The sequence below is a fragment of the Notolepis coatsorum genome, assembly GCF_963971535.1.
Source record: "Notolepis coatsorum genome assembly, chromosome: 10".
NCBI lineage: Eukaryota > Metazoa > Chordata > Actinopteri > Aulopiformes > Paralepididae > Notolepis > Notolepis coatsorum.
The window spans coordinates 65,514,575-65,533,946 of record NC_140174.1 but is presented as its reverse complement, the minus strand read 5'-3'; the positions used below and the strand labels follow the sequence as shown (position 1 = coordinate 65,533,946).

Sequence of the window (19,372 nt, the reverse complement as noted above, 5' to 3'; positions counted from 1 at the left end):
CCTTGGGGGTATGGCAGTGGCGCCTAAGGGACCGCTGTCCAATAAGAGAACGAAATATTATGGTCTGTACTAGGTAAAGGGATATTCCGTGTATATGTACAAAGAATATACAAAGGATATCAGACGATATACAAATATTATACAATATATATCAAGTAATAAGTATATATATTCGATTTAATCTGATCCTTCGTAACAGCCGCCTCCTAATTAGTCCACACCTAATTAGATAAGCAGAGACAGATTAACCGCACTGTCCACTACTCAATGTCCGTTGTGAGGGTAGGGCAGTTCACAAAGTCGGGGGGTCATGGTCGTCATCGAGAGAGTCGGGGAGCCTTGGCAACTCTATCAGCCTCGCCACGGGCCAGGTGTATGTCCGCCCTTGGGCGAGCACTTCTGCCGCTCTGACCTTTCCGTCGGCACCAGTGATCACTTTGCTTACGCGGCCGGCCGGCCGGCCACATAGCTCGGGGTAGTGACTGGTCGATAATCATGACGACTGTACCTTCCGTCAAATTGTCCCTTTCTTTCACCCATTTCTGGCGGGTCTGTAGAGACGGTAGATAGTGGAGGAGGAAACTGTTCCAAAACTTGTCAGCCAATACTTGACTGTACCTCCACATTCTTCGGCCGTTCGCTTCTTCAGGCCTGTACACTGTCTGTGGTAGCGCGGGGTCCAGCCGCCCCATCAAGAGAGTGTTGGGGGTGACTGGGTCGACATCTGCTACATCACTGGAGACATAACCGAGGGGCTTTGAGTTCAATACTCCCTCGATCTCCGTGAGGACTGTCGTGAGGACTTCTTCCGCCACGGTCTGGGCCCCAAGCACGGCGTACAGGGCTGTCTTTATTGAACGTACTTCTCGTTCCCAATTTCCACCGAAGTGAGGTGCATTCGGGGGATTAAACTGGAAATCAATCTGAGAGGGAGCGATGTGGGTCTTAAGTTCTGGGCCCATAGCTTGGAAGCTCTCTCTCAGCTCTCTTTCTCCGCCTTTGAAGTTTGTCCCGTGATCAGACAATAATATAGACGGTTTTCCTTTCCGCGATGTGAATCTCCGGAAGGCCATAAGGAATGAGTCCGTACTCATGGTTGGAAGGAGTTCTATGTGTATCGCTCGGGTGGTCATGCATTTGAATACAATACCCCACCGCTTCTCCGTCCCTCTTCCTTTCTTTACATACAGCGGGCCGAAACAGTCCATACCGGTGGAGTGAAAGGGCTTGTCGCCGAGTCGGAGGCGACAGGGGGGTAGGTCAGCCATCCGGGGTATACTGGGCTGTGCTCGCCATTTACGACAGTCTAGACAGGTCCGCTGGAAGCGTCGTACTGCTTCTCTTCCTTGCAGTATCCAATAACGACGTCTGATCTCCGCGAAGACTCTCTCTGCCCCGGCGTGGTGCACATCCTCGTCGTATTTCTTTATGATGAGCTCTGTGACCTTGTGTCGGCTGTTTAAGACTATCGGGTACTTGACGTCATCCGGTAAGTCTGGGGCTCTCCTCAGACGACCACCCACTCTGATGAGATTATGGGCGTCACTCTCAGGGGCTAAGTGGAGCAGTCTGCTGTCTGACGGGACTGGCTTTGATCCCTGCAGACAGTCTAGCTCGTCGGGGAACAAGTCTCTTTGGGCTTGCTGTAGCAGAAGGAGTTCTGCTTCTTCGTAGTTAGCTGCAGTAATGTCAGTAGTGGACGGAACCTCTGGGTGGTGCCACAGGAATGTCTTTAGCTGCGCACTTTCAAGGGTGAGGCAGTCGTCTATGTTGGGATCTGTGTGGACGAGTGTGTGTGTCAACCCACAGAACATAGATTTCTTCTTCTCTGCCTCCTCTTCACTCGCCTCCCGTGGGGTGGGTGTAGGCCACTCTTCTTCTGGGAGCTTGAGGAACTCGGGACCGTCACTATAGAGATTGTGACGGGTGAGGTCATCCAGGGACATTCCCCGTGTGATGACGTCAGCTGGGTTCTGTTTTGTGTCCACATACCTCCAGCATGCTGCTTCTGTTAACTCTTGTATCTCTGTGATTCTGACTCCCACGAAGACCTTGTATCTACACGAATCGGACTGGATCCATGTGAGTACGGTCATGGAGTCTGACCACAGGATTGTTCTTTGCACCGGAATGGTGAGTTCACGTTGGATTAACGTGGCGAGTTGCGCTCCTGCTAGGGCTGCGCAGAGCTCTAGACGCGGGATAGATTGTTGCTTGCGGGGGGCTATTCTTGAGCGAGCCAGGATGAAGGCAGTATGTATTTCTCCTCCCTCCTCTCGGGCCCGCAAGTAGGCCACCGAACCGTAGGCTACTTCGGAGGCGTCGCTGAAGACGTGCAGGTCCATCTGGCATGTCTCCGGCCTCACTGTGGGTGGGAAGTAGCTGCGGCGTATGTTGACACCTGGGAGCGAGCTGAGTTCTGTCTCCCACTCTCTCCATGTGGAGGCAAGGTGTTCGGGTATGGGATCGTCCCAGCCCTGGTCCTTGTCCCATAGCGCTCGCACAATCATCTTTGCCCTGGTGGTGTAAGGTAGAATACATCCCAACGGGTCATATTGTCTGGCGAGTGTTCTGTATACACTCCGTCTTGTGGTCGGTAGTGAAGTCGACCTTCCCTGCTCCTTGGTCAGGGGTGTGTGTTTATAATGGAGCGAGTCTGTTTTGAAGCGCCAGACTAGTCCTAATGTCATTTCTTGGGCTTCTCCTGGGATGGTCGCCATCCAGGTCTCGCTGCTTGCTGCCTTGTCCTCTGGGGAGAGGCTGCGCAATACTTGAGGGTCGCTGCTGGCCCACTGCCGGAGATCAAAGCCGCCTTTGATCAGGGAGGCGCGGAGCTTGAGTAGGAGGGCCTCGGCTTCTTCTGGCGTCGAGACGCTTTGCAGACAGTTGTCCACGTAGAAACTATTTCCTACACTTTGTCGGACCTCTTCATCAGCTGCTGGGTCCTCTGTGACGTGTTTTTGCAGTGCAAACGTAGCACAGCATGGGCTGCATGTGGTTCCGAAAGGGAGGACTTCCCATTGATAGATGGATGGTTGCTCATCCCCGATCCTCTCTCTCCATAAGAACCGCAGCAGGGGCTTGTCCTCTTCCACTAGTCGCACCTGCAGAAACATCCCTTTGATGTCGCCGCTGATGGCCACCTTGTCTTGGCGGAAACGTAGCAACACGCCTAGTAGAGAGGGGCCGAGTGTTGGGCCGGGCAAGAGCTCTTTATTCAGATTTTGTGATCCGATCTGGTAGCTGCAGTTAAACACAATACGATCCTTGCCGTTGTGGTGGACTTTGTGGTGCGGCACGTACCATGATTCGGTCGTCTGATCGGCCTCTTTAATGTCAATTTTCTTTATGTGTCCCGCTGTGATTAGCTTGTCAATCTCAGCGCGGTACACAGTAGCTTGAGCGGGGTCTCTGGCTAGGCGCCACTCTGTGTTCGATAGATACCGCTCCGTTGCTTCTTTTGGGGCGTGGAAGGTAGGCATACCCTCTCGCCTCAGGAGTGGAGTTGCGTATCTCATCACTCCGTTGACTTTGACTCTCTTTGTCCCCCGCTCGAGGAGGGCTATGGCATAAATGTCTTCCTTGGAACGAATGTAAAGTAAAGGATGTGTTAGAGTATGAGGCAATGAGAACACTCTACTGCTCACTCATCTCACCTTATATCAGTTATTGTGTTGAAGTATGGGGGAATACTTATGGGACAAATATAAAACCATTATATATACTACAGAAGAGGGCTGTACGAATCACACATAAAGTGAGTTATCGAGAACACACAAATATATTATTTATTAAATCTAGAATAATTAACTTAAAGACATGGTTAAGTTTCAAACAATGTTAATTATGTTTAGGGCAAGAAATAATACACTGCCAGAAAAACTACAAAATCTTTTTCATTTAGAAAGTGAGTTTAGTAGGAGAAAATACAATTTTAAACGTCAGTTTGCACGTACCACACTTAAACAGATGTGTCCTTCAGTTATTGGTGTAAAGTTATGGAATTCTCTCCATAGCGAGCTTAAGGGATGTAACAGTGTTTATCAATTCAAAAAAATTTATACCAAAAAAATATTTAGTCAGTATGAAAATCAAAATGTGATCTGAATAGTGAGATCTTTTTTTTTCTCTTCTCTTTCTTTTCTTTTTTATTCTGTATCATTATTATTATTATTTAAAATTTTCTTGTTTAACTGTGGATTGTGTTTCTTTTATAATGGTATAAAAGATTATTTGTGTAAATAAGGTTATACGCCGACCATTAAGAAAATACATGTTAGTTTAGGAATAAGGGGCAGGTAATTATAAGATTTATTCTTCTTCCTGCTCCTTCTGTCCATGGAATGGCTATTTATGATTTTTTTAATGAAGAAACTATGATTGTATTATTCCATGTGGCAAATAAAAACTCTGAACTGAACTGAACTGAACTGAATGTGTTTATTTTCGTTCTTAAAGGGCATTGTCTCGACAGGGCTGTACACTGCGATGATATCGTCGCGAATTGCCCCTTTAATTGGCCGTTGCGATTGGTAAATATTATCTGGGGGCGGGCTTGCGAGTAGTGCTTTCAAGCCTTGGATTCGCATTTCACTCCTAAATTATCCAAGGCGTGTGATGACGTCACTCACGCGAGCTGAGCAGTGAGCACTCAGCAGGTATGATCAGCGGGAACAATCGACTGAGCACTCACTCTGATAGGGCAAGTGCACCGGTGGAATAAGTCCCCGCGTCGGCAAAATGTCAGGCTGAACTCGCGATGCATCTTGTTGTAGCGTCTTTGCATCATCAAAAACCGATGCATTGATATAATTTCCTCTCATCCACTTGTCAGCAGTGCACTGTGACTGCACACACACACAGCAGATACTATTGCTTCGCTACTACATATAAGGCGAGAGCCGCGTCACAGTTATCAACAAACAGTGGAAGTCGAGGAGACATGAATAGAATTGCTCAACATGCTAACGCTAGTAGCCTCTGGCTAACGCCAGTTAGCCGTTCAGCTAACGCTAAACTAGTGTCTAACTAAAGTGACTCTGCAACACCAGTACCATTAGTGAGGATGGGGGGGGGGGTATATTGAAGACGCTTGACAACAGGGGTTCAAAGATAACTTCACATTTATTGGTTATTCATTTCTTAATTATATCGATTCATGCAATCCATCCAGGCTGGCTGCCTCCGTGTTGTTGACATAATGGAGCTACGGTCGGAAAGTATAGACGACACATCCTAGTGACCTAGTCTAGTGTGTGACATCATCAACTGTCGACGACAGCTCAGACGGGGATTCTCTCTCTCTCTCTCTCTCTCTCTCTCTCTCTCTCTCTCTCTCTCTCTCTCTCTCTCTCTCTCTCTCTCTCTCTCTCTCTCTCTCTCTCTCTCTCTCTCTCTCTCTCTCTCTATCTCTCTCTCTCTCTCTCAATTCAAATGGCTTTATTGGCATGACGTACTTCTACATGTTGCCAAAGCAATATTAAACATAAACATGGATTACAAACAGATATAAGTACATACAAAATATCATTGTAAAATATAGTATATACAAAAATCATAAAATAGAACATAAAATATTACGGCATATTCTCTCTCTCGTGTGTTTTTAGCTAAAGTGGATAGAAAAGACAGTTTATGCAAAAGTCTTCTTAGGCACCCAAGAGTTTTTATATAAATTGTCTTACAGTAGATTCTTTTATTTTTAATAATAATATAAGCTGCATATAAGGAATACAACCAAATCCTCTGTCATACCATAAAATTGTATTATTTATTATTATTATTATTATTATTATTATTTTGCATCGTGTTGAATCGCATCGTATCGCCCCGAATCGCATTATGTTGAATCAAATCGTATCGAATCGTATTGTATCTCAACAGGGGGTGAATCATATCGCATCGCCCGGTGCTGCAAATGTATCGTTAATGTATCGTATCGTTGGCACCGTATCGAGATGCACATCGCATCGGCCTCAGTGAGGAGATGCACATCCCTACAGTATAGGGCCCAGCTACAGCTCCGGAGAATCCTGGCCGTAGCTGGAGGCTGCTCAGTACACACAGACGGTGGAGCTGGTTGCATATAGCGAGCATTTAGACTTGTTGCGTGGTGGCGATGTCTCGCAGATAATACAACTACAAGTATGATTATATAATATATATATTTTATTTAAAAAAAAATTATATAAAATAATTTTTTTTCTTTTTTTTTTAAATCAAAAACAATCGATATAAATAATGGTAAAATTGTTATTTAAAAATTTGCCCCTAAAAAATATGTTTTGCCCCTAAATTTCTCATTTAGGGGCAAGTGTGCCCCTAGTGAAAAAGCTTAGCGTACAGCCCTGCTCTAGTGTCCATAGCCTCTCGACGTGCTGCAGGAGGGTGGTGTCTTCTTCTGTCACTCTGGAGTGGAGGCAGCGAGTGGCTGCTGTTCGGTTGGGAGACCTGGAGAGGGGGCCTTGTAGTGTCCATCCTAGGCGGGTCTCGACTGCTGCTGGACAGCCTCTGGGCCCAGTGTGGACCCGGTCCATCGGGACGATGAGGTGTGCATGGTCGGATCCTATCAGCAGGGTCGGGGTGGCACCGTCTATGAGCGGTATAGGTAGTTGACGCAGGTGCACATATTTATCCATCAGCTTGGCGATGGGGTAGGTGTACTGCGACAGGCCTATGTCTTGGCTGGTGAAAGCGTTATTGATCCTATACCGTCTCTCTGGCTGCCCGCTTGCTGCGATAGTGAAGGAGACGTTCTCGCCCTTGATCGTCTTCAGGTCTCTTCTTATTGTCCGAATCGTCATCGTTTCTTCGCTCCCCCGCAGCCCCAGTTGGGCCGCAGCGGACGCGAGGAGAAGGGTCTTCTCTGACCCGTCGTCAAGGACGGCGAAGGTGTCCATGACATTGTTCTCGTAACTCAGTGTTACGCGGACCACCTTCAAGAGCACCCGGGCGCCCCCGCTGCTGGCGGGGTCAATGTACATAACACTTGCCTTTGTGCTGCTTGAGGGTGCAGGCTTTCTTCTGTTACTGTCATGTAAAACGTCCATGTGGGCTCCGTCACACCGACTACACCTCTTCTTTAGGCGGCACTCGGCTGCCATGTGACTGCGCGCACATCGGTAACAGCGTCGGTTGGACTTTATCCATTGACTCACCTCGTCGGCGGTCATTTTCTTGAACGTGTCACAGTGTGACAGCCAGTGTTCCTTTTCGCAGTACGGGCATACAATCTTCCACTTCTCTTTCATCGAGGGGGTACTGTGGTTCTTGTTGCTTGGTACTGATTCGGCTTGGTGCATGACGGTCACCAGCCTGCGGCCTTTCGTTTGCTCTCCTAGGTCCCTCTCTGGAGCTTGGCGCGCTCCGCACGAACGTATCCAATCGTAGGCTGTTGACTTCTCTCGCCAGGAAGTCGGCTAGGTCTAGGAGGGATGGCTCGGGACCGTTAGGATCACGGTGGTCTCTTTGCCGCCTGAAGCGCTCTTGTCGGGCGGGCGGCAGCTTCTCTAATATCCTCTCAACATTAGAGTTTGCGTACAGTTCGTGCATACCCTTTTCCTTTTGCGCCCCCAGCATCCCTACCAGGGATTGTACCTTGATAGACAGGTCATCTAGTGAGCGATTGTCTGTGGCTGGGGGTAGACGGTCAATATTCCTTATCTCTTGTATTACGTAGTCCCATATGCGTCCATAACGTTGGTCGAGGGCTGCTAGGGCCGCGGTGTATGGGGTAGTAGAGGTAGAATATGCCAGCGCTATATTGTGCGCTCTGGGCACCTTCAGGTGCTTGAGTAGGATAGCATACTTGTACGGTTCATCTGGTACATCGGACATAATTGTCTCTAAGCACATTCGTAGCTCTGTGTACTGTGCTCTGTTCTCGTGTGTGAAGTCCGGGAACGTCGGTGTGCCAAAGTACGATGCCATGGATGGCTGGCACATCGGTGAGCGTTGGAGGAGAGGCCTCCTAGGCGAGTCTCCTCTTACGTGTCGTGGTGGGCTGGTACCGGTCGGGTACCAAGGCCCGTGTACCCAGGTGCTGTTCCTCTGGGCTGGTCGTGCGTCAAGCTCACCCGTGAATTGAGTCGGGGGTCTGTAGCGCAGAGCCGCGGGGGTAAAGTCTGGGCTGTACTGGACCTCCTGGTCCTGTGGAGTACGATGCTGCTGTTGGGCTTGACTTTCCTCCTCTCCCTCTTCTTCTTCCTCTGCCAGGTCATCTAGATCCTGTAATCTTCTATTTAGTCTCTCAGCGGCGTAGGCCGGTTCTTCCCTGTTGCTGGGTCTCGCATGGACCGGTCGGGGAAGGGGTTCGGAGAGGGGTATAGGCTCTTTCGGTTGGCCGGGCTCAGAGTCGCTTGATCGGGTAGGGGAGGGTGCCCTAGATCCTTGTCTTGACGAGGCCCTGGAGCTCCGTGCGGAGGGAGGGGGGGTTACCCTGGCAATCAGTTGCTCCATTATCTGCGCTTGTAATCGGTCGCGCTCGGCTTCGCGCTTGATGTGAGCGAGGTCGCGCTCTGCTTCGCGCTGGGCTTGGGCTGCGTCGCGCTGTGCATTGGCGGCTCCGCACTGTGCATCGGCGGCGGCGCGCTGGGCTTCGGCGCGGTCTCTTTCCATATTCTCTTCCGTCTGGAGGCGTCTAGTCTCTAGGCGTATGCGGTCTTCGTCACTCCGTTGCTGCGCCTGGAAGCGCTCTCGCTGGGTCGCAGAGTGTTCGCGTTCACTAAGGGCTTGCGCTTGGAGTTGCGCGTGGAAGCGTTCTCGTTCCATGGAAGAATGTTCGCGCTCGCTAAGCGTCTGTGCTTGGAGTCGATCGCGTTCAGTGGAGGCTGCCAGGGTGGCGATAAAGGCCTGCGCCAGCATCTTGTCCGCATCGCTGGGGGAAGACACTGATGGAGGTGATCGGCTTCTGGCAGTGCTCGTTGGAGATCCGTTCTCCTGTCGCGCTCCGAGGAGGTCTATCTCCTGGGTGCGCGTCTCTTCTGGTGGTGGGTCGGGCTCCGTCCCTGGAAGGCTTTCTTTATCCTGGAGCTCTCCGGGGACTGCCTCGTCGACGTTGGCGGGGGGTAAAGTCATGTCAGGTCCCTCCTGGTCCCCCCCGTGAGCTTGGTCAGTTACGTTAGAACCCACTAGGGTCTCTACTGGCGGGGTCGCCTGGTCGGTAGGGTTTGACATACTTTTACTATCCGCTTTTTCCGCGTTTAACATCTGTAGAAAGCTAGGTAGTAGACTGGCAGCGTAGTCCTCTAGGTAATGAGGTGGCTGCCGTCTGCGCTGCGGGCGATCTATTTTAGGAGAACCGTTTGTGGAGTGTTCATCATTGGCCATGTCAATATTAATATTATATTAATATTACGCTAGTTACCATCCGGCTCGAAGGACCAATTGTAACTGAGGGGTACAATTCCCTGACTGTATTAAATAAGTATGGTATCATTAAACCACTACTGTCTTATGTACATTACTACTGGCCATACAGTACATACATGTATATGAAATGAACACCTCCACAATGACACGGTTCCACACAAATCTTGGTTAGAATAATATTTATTAGCAGCAATAATAGTATATTACATTACTTTACTTAGAGTCGCGCTTGTAAGGCGAAGAATGTGCGTGAGTAGGTCAAGAGCGTAAGTCCATTAGAATATTACGCAGGAGATAATGAATACCACCTGTATCTTAGGAATTATATCTATGGTACACTAGTAGGGCAGCGGGAGATACTAGTAGGGTCCCTCCGGTTGTAGGCCAGCAGGGGGGAGGATTTGTCGGTAACGAAAGTCTGGGTCAACGAAGAATAAGGAGACTCCAGGTACAGGAGACGGTGCAATAATCTCTTGATCCGCAGACGAATAACAGCTATTCTCCGGTATGCAGCTCCGCATGGAAGAAAGCTAGCCAGCCTCAGGCGTCCTAGAGGCGGGCCCGACGTTGCTCCTCACAGGGTAAATCCCACACAATTGTGGGTGTAGACGATTCTCCGCTCCATCAGCTACAGGACCAAAGCAAATATAATCCAGCCGAAAAGGGCTATGTAGTCGTCGGGTAGGTTATCCAGTGTACATATCCACACGGTCCTCGTCTAGGGCTCCTCGGATGACGGCACCAGGTTAAGCCGCCCAGCCTGGATAAGCACACTAGCTGGTACGAGGAAGCGTTGGTAATGCTGGTCACTGTAGAACGGTAGCCGCACGATACACTATACATAAATAGACTATTACTGAAATAATAGAATAGGTCGAACTCGACGGTACAGCGTTAAACTCTGATACTTCAGCTATCAATTTGCACGCGGTCTCAAGGCTCTATTTTGGGGCCAAACGGGCCCTACTTCACAGCACGTTGTATCGTGGTGTGAGGCTTCACTTATTGGGTAACTCTACTTCTGTATTCACCTGCGCCGTATTTATACGTTAGGTGAACAAACTAGTACCGGCCTTATTCCTGTGTCGTATTCTTGCGCAGAGCCGGTCATGTCCAGGCATGTCTTTGGCGGTGACTTTGAACTAGACCTTGGGGGTATGGCAGTGGCGCCTAAGGGACCGCTGTCCAATAAGAGAACGAAATATTATGGTCTGTACTAGGTAAAGGGATATTCCGTGTATATGTACAAAGAATATACAAAGGATATCAGACGATATACAAATATTATACAATATATATCAAGTAATAAGTATATATATTCGGTTTAATCTGATCCTTCGTAACAAGAACACTGCACATCAGAACACCTGCACATCAGAACACCTGCACATCAGAACACTGCACATCAGAACACTGCACATCAGAACACTGCACATCAGAACACTGCACATAAGAACACCTGCACATCAGAACACTGCACATCAGAACACTGCACATAAGAACACCTGCACATCAGAACCCTGCACATCAGAACACTGCACATCAGAACACTGCACATCGGAACAAACACCTGCACATCAGAACACTGCACATCAGAACACTGCACATCAGAACACTGCACATAAGAACACCTGCACATCAGAACACTTGTACATAAGAACACCTGCACATAAGAACACCTGCACATCAGAACACTGCACATCAGAACACTGCACATCAGAACACCTGCACATCAGAACACTGCACATAAGTACACCTGCACATAAGAACACCTGCACATCAGAACACTGCACATCAGAACACCTGCACATCAGAACACTGCACATCAGAACACTGCACATCAGAACACTGCACATCAGAACACCTGCACATCAGAACACTGCACATAAGTACACCTGCACATAAGAACACCTGCACATCAGAACACTGCACATCAGAACACTGCACATCAGAACACCTGCACATCAGAACACTGCACATCAGAACACTGCACATCAGAACACTGCACATCAGAACACCTGCACATCAGAACACTGCACATCAGAACACTGCACATCAGAACACCTGCACATCAGAACACTGCACATAAGAACACCTGTACATCAGAACACTGCACATCAGAACACTGCACATAAGAACACCTGCACATCAGAACACTGCACATCAGAACACTGCACATCAGAACACTGCACATCAGAACACTGCATATCAGAACACTGCACATCAGAACACCTGCACATCAGAACATTGCACATCAGAACACTGCACACCAGAACACTGCACATAAGAACACCTGCACATCAGAACACCTGCACATCAGAACACCTGCACATCAGAACACTGCACATAAGAACACCTGCACATCAGAACACCTGCACATCAGAACACAGGCCTGAATGACGGTGTATCCTCATCAAGGACCTCTGCTAGTTCCTCAAATCTGCCCTTCTTTACTGCTGACCGGGAGAACATGTTGTATACACTTCTAAGAAGAGTTTCCACTTCTCGCATCAAAGGCACATGTTTGCAAGCATCATCAATGCCCAAGTCCTCTTTGTGGGCCACACAGTGTTGTTCTGTGAGATGTGGTATTTGTCATCTCAATATAGCTGCAACTCCATTGTGCTTTTCCTAGCATTACTGAGGCACCATCAGAGGTCAGCATCACCATTCTCTGCATGTCTAATTCATGTTTGGAATAAAACTGCGTGATGACCTCAACAATAGCTGGAGCAGTGCATGACGTTAACTGAATGATGCCACCAAACTCAGTTTTGTAGTTGACATCATTTTCCTCCCTGTATTTTATATACAGAACTAGCATTTTGTGCACTGTGATGTCTGTGCTCTCATCTACAATCAAAGTATGAAACGGGGCATTTCGAATATTGCACATAGTCTCATTCTGTACAATTGCATTGATTGACTTCACAAACTCAAAGGCATAGTTCGTGTTCTGGGATTTTGCCACATGATCATGGATCTGCCGAGTAGGGGAACATTGTCAATGAGCACTTTCACTTGCTGGCTGTCAGATCTGTTCTTTTGCAACTGCTCATTCCTGTCACGTCTTTCCTCTTCATTCTGCAGCAGCAACTCACCGATTCCAAGTCCAACCCTATTACGTCTCCGTAAAATTCCAGCAGCATTCTGGTGCATTTTGTTCAGAAGGTGGCGTTTGAGGTAGTCCATTTTCCATTCGTCCCATTTTTTCCCTTCAGAAAAGTCACCTGAAACTTTTGTGAGTCGTGTTAGCTTTGTTTTTTTTAGGAGGCTGACTACTAGTCGTCATTATTATTTGTCTCGCCTGTCCGCGTGTATATTTTCCCTAACGCTTTCACTTCCGCGTCGGCTGCTGCAGATTCAGGAAGGGACAAACGTTTAGGCAAATCACAGACGCCGATACTAAAACGTCTCTCTGTGGTGCCACGCAATAGGTTGGATCGTATCTAAGAGCTAGCCAACCCAGAACATGTGAATTATGTGCATCCAAACAAACGTCTTTTATTTTTTTTACACAAACGTTTCTGTGCGCGACCGATTTCAGATGTGCGCGGGAGCATTTGGCCATGTGCACGCGCGCGCACGGGCGCACCTTAAGGGGTCCCCACACGGCGAGCGATTTAAGCCAGGCGACCGATTTTTTTAGCGAGCCGACAGACAGAATTGTATCGCCTTCATTGTTATGAATGAGAGAACCCACACGGCAGGAGATTCTGAAGCGACCATCGCGCAGCTATTTCTGTCGCCTCGCTAAAAATCGCCTCGATCCTATTTTTTGAGGCGACACAGCAGGACAATGAGGAAATAACATGACTTCTACAGTAGAAGCAGTACAGAAGTTCTACTGGTGTATCATTTGTACACCTTTAATGTATCATTCAATACATTCATTGATCAATAGCCTACGTATTATTACCATGCTACTTTTCATTATTATTAACGGGAACAATTTAAATAAATAACGTTAGTTTGAGAAGCTATAGTGGCCGCTTGTCATTAACTAATAAATGAACAATGCCCCACGATGCACCTACTAGTGTTTTAATACTCGGGTAACAAAATAAGTTGTGGATGTTGACAGAGTTTAATGTCCAGGCTGCAGCTGATGTAGTTTGTAAGGTTTATTGTCCAAAGAAAATTATCGTTGAGAATAAAACAGTTTGCGTCTTCCGTGAAAAAAAACACTCTTTCAGCAGCTGCATAACAATACTTGTCCAATTGGTGGTAGTGAACGTATCGTAGCGATCAGGCATGCAGTAATGTCAGGAAGAATGAGGAGAGGTTGTATTCGTATATGATGGTTTAATTCCAGCTCAATATGGGTTTTACAGGTTAATACTCTCTCGTAACGCACAACACAGCTACCTGCTAATTATATTATATACGCTCGCTTCACGACAAACTAACGTCCGGTCCCGGCCGGCGGTCCGTCCTCCTATATCTCCCGGGGGGAAACACCCCCAGCTAAACAGAGCGACACATAGCTTATGCATCTCATTATACCTGAGAACGGTCGCCTCTGGTGTGGGGGGCTAAGCGATTGTCATTGAGCGACAGGCGATCACATCGCCAGGCGACGTCTGTCGCCCGCCGTGTGCAGACCACTTTAGGGGGAACATTGACAGTCACCATGGTTTATAAACAAATTACTGTCATCCTGTTACAAAAACATGTTACTGCTAACTAGGGATGTCCGATGTTATCGGCCTACCGATATTATCGGCCGATATCGGCATTAAAATGTGATATCGGAAAATATCGGTATCGGTTTAAATTTTTTTCTTTTCTTTTTTTCTTTTTTTTACTTTTCTATAACCTTTATTTACCCAGGCAAGCAAGTAAGAACAAATTCTGATTTTATTTATTGTCAAAAGTATGCATAATGTTGTGTTAATTCCACAACAAGAGATATGTAATGTTAATTACCTGAAACTATTCCATTTTTTTGGGGGGGGGGGGGGGGGGGCCCTGCATATATAGGTATTGGTTGATATCGGTTGATATCGGTATCGGAAATTAAGAGTTGGACAATATCGGTATATCGGTATCGGTAAAAAAGCCGATATCGAGCATCCCTACTGGGATTAGAGGAGAGGAGAGTTGAGGAAGGTTGAGTTTTTAAGGGGAGAGGGGGAAGATAGAGGAGAGGGGTGTTCATGAGGGGAATTGAGAGGAGACAAGCAGAGATGAGAGAAGTGTTTATGAGGGAAGAGGATAGAAGGAGAGAGGATAGGTTATGAGGAGAGAGGGGAGAAGGAGATGTGAGGAGTGTTTATGAGGGGAGAGGAGAAAAGGAGAGAGGAGAGGATAGTTTATGATGGCAATTGAGAGGAGAGAATGAGAGAGGAGAGTTTATGAGGGGGATGATAGAAGGAGAGATGATCGGTTATGGGGGAGGGGTGAAAGGAGAGGAGAAGAAATGAGAAGAGAAGAGAGGAGAGGATAGGTATGATAGTTTCACTCCCAGTCATAATGATATTATGTTCTGACAGCTTCAGCAGTGCCTCAAAGACAACTCATACGCAAAAACTATGTCTCTCCCTCCTCTCACCTCTCTCTCTCTCTCTCTCTCTCTCTCTCTCTCTCTCTCTCTCTCTCTCTCTCTCTCTCTCTCTCTCTCTCTCTCTCTATCTCTCTCTCTCTCTCTCTCTCTCTCTCTGGTTTTATTCATTTGTGTTTTTTCCTCCTATCGGTATCTTACACCTTACTGATAGCTCAGCATGTCGAGATGACAACGCAGTCATTTCACTGCACTCACAGACAAACAACACCCCTCCACACACACACACACACACACACACACACACACACACACACACACACACACACACACACACACACACACACACACACACACGCACAGACACACACAGACACACACACGCGTGCGCGCCGCGCGCACACACACACACACACACACACACACACACACACACACACACACACACACACACACACACACACACACACACACACACTCGCTCATTCACCCAGTCACTCACAGACACACACGCACACACTCACTCACACACTCACTTTCAGATCCATTTTTCAAGGATCTATTCTATTTCTGTGTGTTTAGTTTTCTTTTGCTGTTTTTTATTCTAACGGATGCTCAGAATTCAGTGCCTCTGTTAAAGAGTTCAATGTGTATGTACAGTATAGAAAGTATATATAGAAAGGCTTTTTTTTTATAACCACAATGCTGTGTTGTCAGAGCAGGTTGGTACATATTGTATAAACATGGGGTTTATGTGCCTTGCTCATCGGCTCTATGTCGATATTGACACTGTCTGCACCTGGAATCGAACCAGCAATTACCAGACACCCTCCCTAATCAGCCTACCAATCTGCCAAGCAGTGTCCACTGTTACATTGTCATTGGATGTTCAATGTGTTCAATTCTCAAAATGATCATCTCATGTCTGAGAAAGTTAACCTCTGAAGCCTGATCAGCCCGGTACAAGATTTATTTCATGTCATAAATAGATCAATACAGTCCGTATTAAGTAATGTTGTGTTTCTTTTTCAGATGTAGCCAATAGTAAATACCCTAACCCTAACCCTATCGAAGTGTATATTTCCAGCACTATGTTTGTTTACCAATGATTTTAAGTGTTGATATGAGCTTATAAAAATCTCAGCACTAGAAAACGGGCGATTTAGATGAGAGAAGAAGAAGCACTCATGAAATCGTTGTAGTCCTAAGAAAGAGGAGACGCGGGGCTTTCGATTTCATAATACTACACTACCCAGCTTATTTTTGTATCTATTTATTTTGACAGTTATTGAGGGTAAATAAGTTGGACTATGACCAGCAGTGATATCATTAGGGACATTGAATCCATGTGTTGTGTTAATTACAGCTCCATGAACTGATGTAGATGAAAGAATAGCAATAGCTTCTCCTATAGGGACAATAATTGTATTGAGCTGAACACATTTATTCAATGTTCCAGATGACATCACTGGTGGCCATATTCAATAACTGTCAAACTAGTGTGTATAAAACTGTTTTTGGATGTGTGTGAGATTATGTGCAAAATAAATCAGCATTGTTTTTTGGTGAACTGCCCCTTTAATGTTTCCCGCCCCTTGTATTTGATTATTTTTCTAGGAAAAGGTGAATCCAGTCAATGTGACTCCTCCCATCCAGGCTGTGGACCAGGATAGGAACATACAGCCTCCCTCTGATAGGCCGGGGATACTATATTCCATCCTCATTGGTACGTTCAAACTATAATTTATTTCCTCACGATTGTAGTTTTATTTCGATGTTCACATTCAAGACCAAGATAGGAACATGAACCGTTGAATTTTACATTCGAATTTTAGTCTATTCAGATGGGTTTGTAAGGGTATATCACCCAGGCCCGGACTGGCCATCGAGAGCACCGGGAGTTTTCCCGGTGGCCTGTGCAAATAAAAAAAAATTTAATATTTTTTTTTAATAAAACATAAATAAATAAAATGTTGGTAGTCAGGCCACTGAACTCAGAAGCAGGCCAGGCCAGTGTTTCTAGTTGCGGCAGCGAGGTAGTTAGATAACCTAGGTGGGGAACAACCAGGAGATCACTGTGACAGAGAGTAACGAAGTTTAGAGACTAAACAGTCATAAATATTTTATTCAACTTCAGCCTTGATCATAACCATTTTTATTTTTATATTTTTTGTAATGTCAGATAAAAAATGAAATACTCCCACTTTTCTGAAAAGAGTTGTTAAATCTGACATTACAAAAAACAAAAAATCCATCAAAATAAGTGTTGTTGCTAATCATTGACACTAGCCTGTAATAATCCCCCCCAGAAAAATCGACTTTGCATTTGATATATTGAAGATATTTCACTTTTTGTGTGTTTTTTAACAATAATGTGTGATGCCATCACACACACACACTGGCATTTAAAGGGTTCAAATTCGAAAATGTATTGAATATGTGGTGGTTATGATCAGGGCTGAAGTTGATTATTAAATAATAATAATAATAATAATAATAATAATAATAATAATAATAATAATAATAATAATAATAATAATAATAATAATAATAATAATAATAATAATAATAATAATAATAATAATAATAATAATAATAATAATAATAATAATAATAATAATAATAAAAAACTTTATTTGTATAGCACTTTTCATACAGAAGTTGCAGTTCAAAGTGCTTCACAACAGTAAAATATTATAAAAAGTAATAATTAGAATAAAAGATTTATGAAAGAAAAAGTGGAAGAAATGTTCAGCATATAATATTTGTATGGCGTTTTAGGACAATTTAGTTCCCTAATGGTAAGAGTGAGTATTTTTTTCAATCTGACATTACAAAAAAAGAAAAATCCATCGAAATCAGTGTTGTTGCTAATCATTGACATATCATTGACAAAAAAATATTACAATAATTTGTGATGCCCTCACAAACACTGGCAGGGTAAACATTCAAAAATTCCTGCAGGAGAATGCAGGAAATGTAGTCTTTGTAACAAAAGAAATCCTGGACCAGGACCACCAATGGAACTCAATTCCTCAAACAATTAGAGTGTCCACATCATACCATTCATTCAAGTGCAGGGTTAGGGAATGGCTAATTGAAAACCAGCACTGTCAACACTGAGGTGTCTGTGTGTGTATGTGTGTGTGTGGATATGGTGCGTCTGTCTATATGTCTGGGTCTCTTAATATGTCATGATGTGCTCTGTCCTTGTGTCCATGACTGTATTGTGACCTGTATCCCTATCGTATATGTCTATGTGCTTTTGTTGTGTTTTTATTCTAATGTTATTTATCTTGATTTTATTCTGTTTTTATTGCTAACCCTTTTTCACACATGATTTTAGCCTGTTACATTTACATCTGTAAAATGTTTTATTAATGTACACTGTCCCCCTTGAACAAATAAAGTAAACCTAACCTAACCTAACCCCCCGCTTAAAAAGTGGCCTGACTGGGTCTATATTTCGCGATATATCTCCCGGCAGCGTCTATATTAATCCCAGCCGAAGAGTGCGTCGCGTTTCTCTGATTGGCCATGGCGCCCATGTGACCGCGGCAGCGCGAGAGAGCGGCAGTGCGGAAATAGGCTGCATCCTCCACGTCAAGAAAGACAGACAGGCATTCTCTGCGACAAACCCTAACCTTAACCAACTCCGAAATAATGCCTAACCTTAACCAACTCCGAAAGAATGCCTAACCTTAACCCTAACCTTAACTTAACCCTAACCTTAACCCTTAGAAGTCTAACCTAAATAGCTCCTCCTCCTGAGAATTTCCCCCTTTTTTTTTGTTACATAATATAAAATTACAGATTCATACCTTCAAAATAAGCCATCAATTGTCAAATTTGAGACGATAGTTTTCAATCAATGTCCTATCAAACATTCTGGTAAAATCCTAACACCTTTTCAGTATAGGACTTTGAACTAGATCCAAGTTCATTCAGCTATCTGATGAGAGAACTACACTCCCAGAATTCAATGTGATCATTGTCACTAGCACCATTTCACACCTGAGCAAAGGCCCAGTCATTCCTTTGTTATTCCAGTGAATGGACCCAGCAGGAGGCCTAGCCTGTGTGTGTTTCTGTGTGTGTGTGTGTGTCTGTGTCTGTATCTACAGTACTGTACCATATCAAAAAAAAATAAGCAAACTAGACTAGATGTAAATGTAATGTGTAAATGTGTAAATGTAAATGTGTGTGTGTGTCTGTCTGTCTGTGTATGTGTGTGTGTGTATGTGTGTGTGTGTCTGTGAAACATGTCTTGTACTCATTTACCTCACTAAATACATACTAAATGTGTAACTGTAGATTTCAAGAGAGAGAGAGAGAGAGAGAGAGAGAGAGAGAGAGAGAGAGAGAGAGAGAGAGAGAGAGCGACATTTATAATAATTATATTATTAGTTTTTTTACACACACACACACTAATAACATGATCATAACCAGAGAAAACAAGACCAAAGACAACTGGAATAGAATATCACACAATTTTATTAA

General features: G+C 45.3%; 1 protein-coding gene across 1 annotated transcript in view; it reads left to right on the top strand.

Moving 5' to 3' along the window:
- Positions 1 to 19,372, top strand: part of pcdh15b (protocadherin-related 15b) — a gene marked incomplete at both ends in the record, with an annotated part of 695,468 nt that overhangs the window by 108,218 nt on the left and 567,878 nt on the right. Inside the window, 1 exon segment of the mRNA XM_084323056.1 lies at positions 16,490 to 16,598. Within this exon segment, the coding sequence (XP_084179182.1) occupies positions 16,490 to 16,598 (109 nt within the window).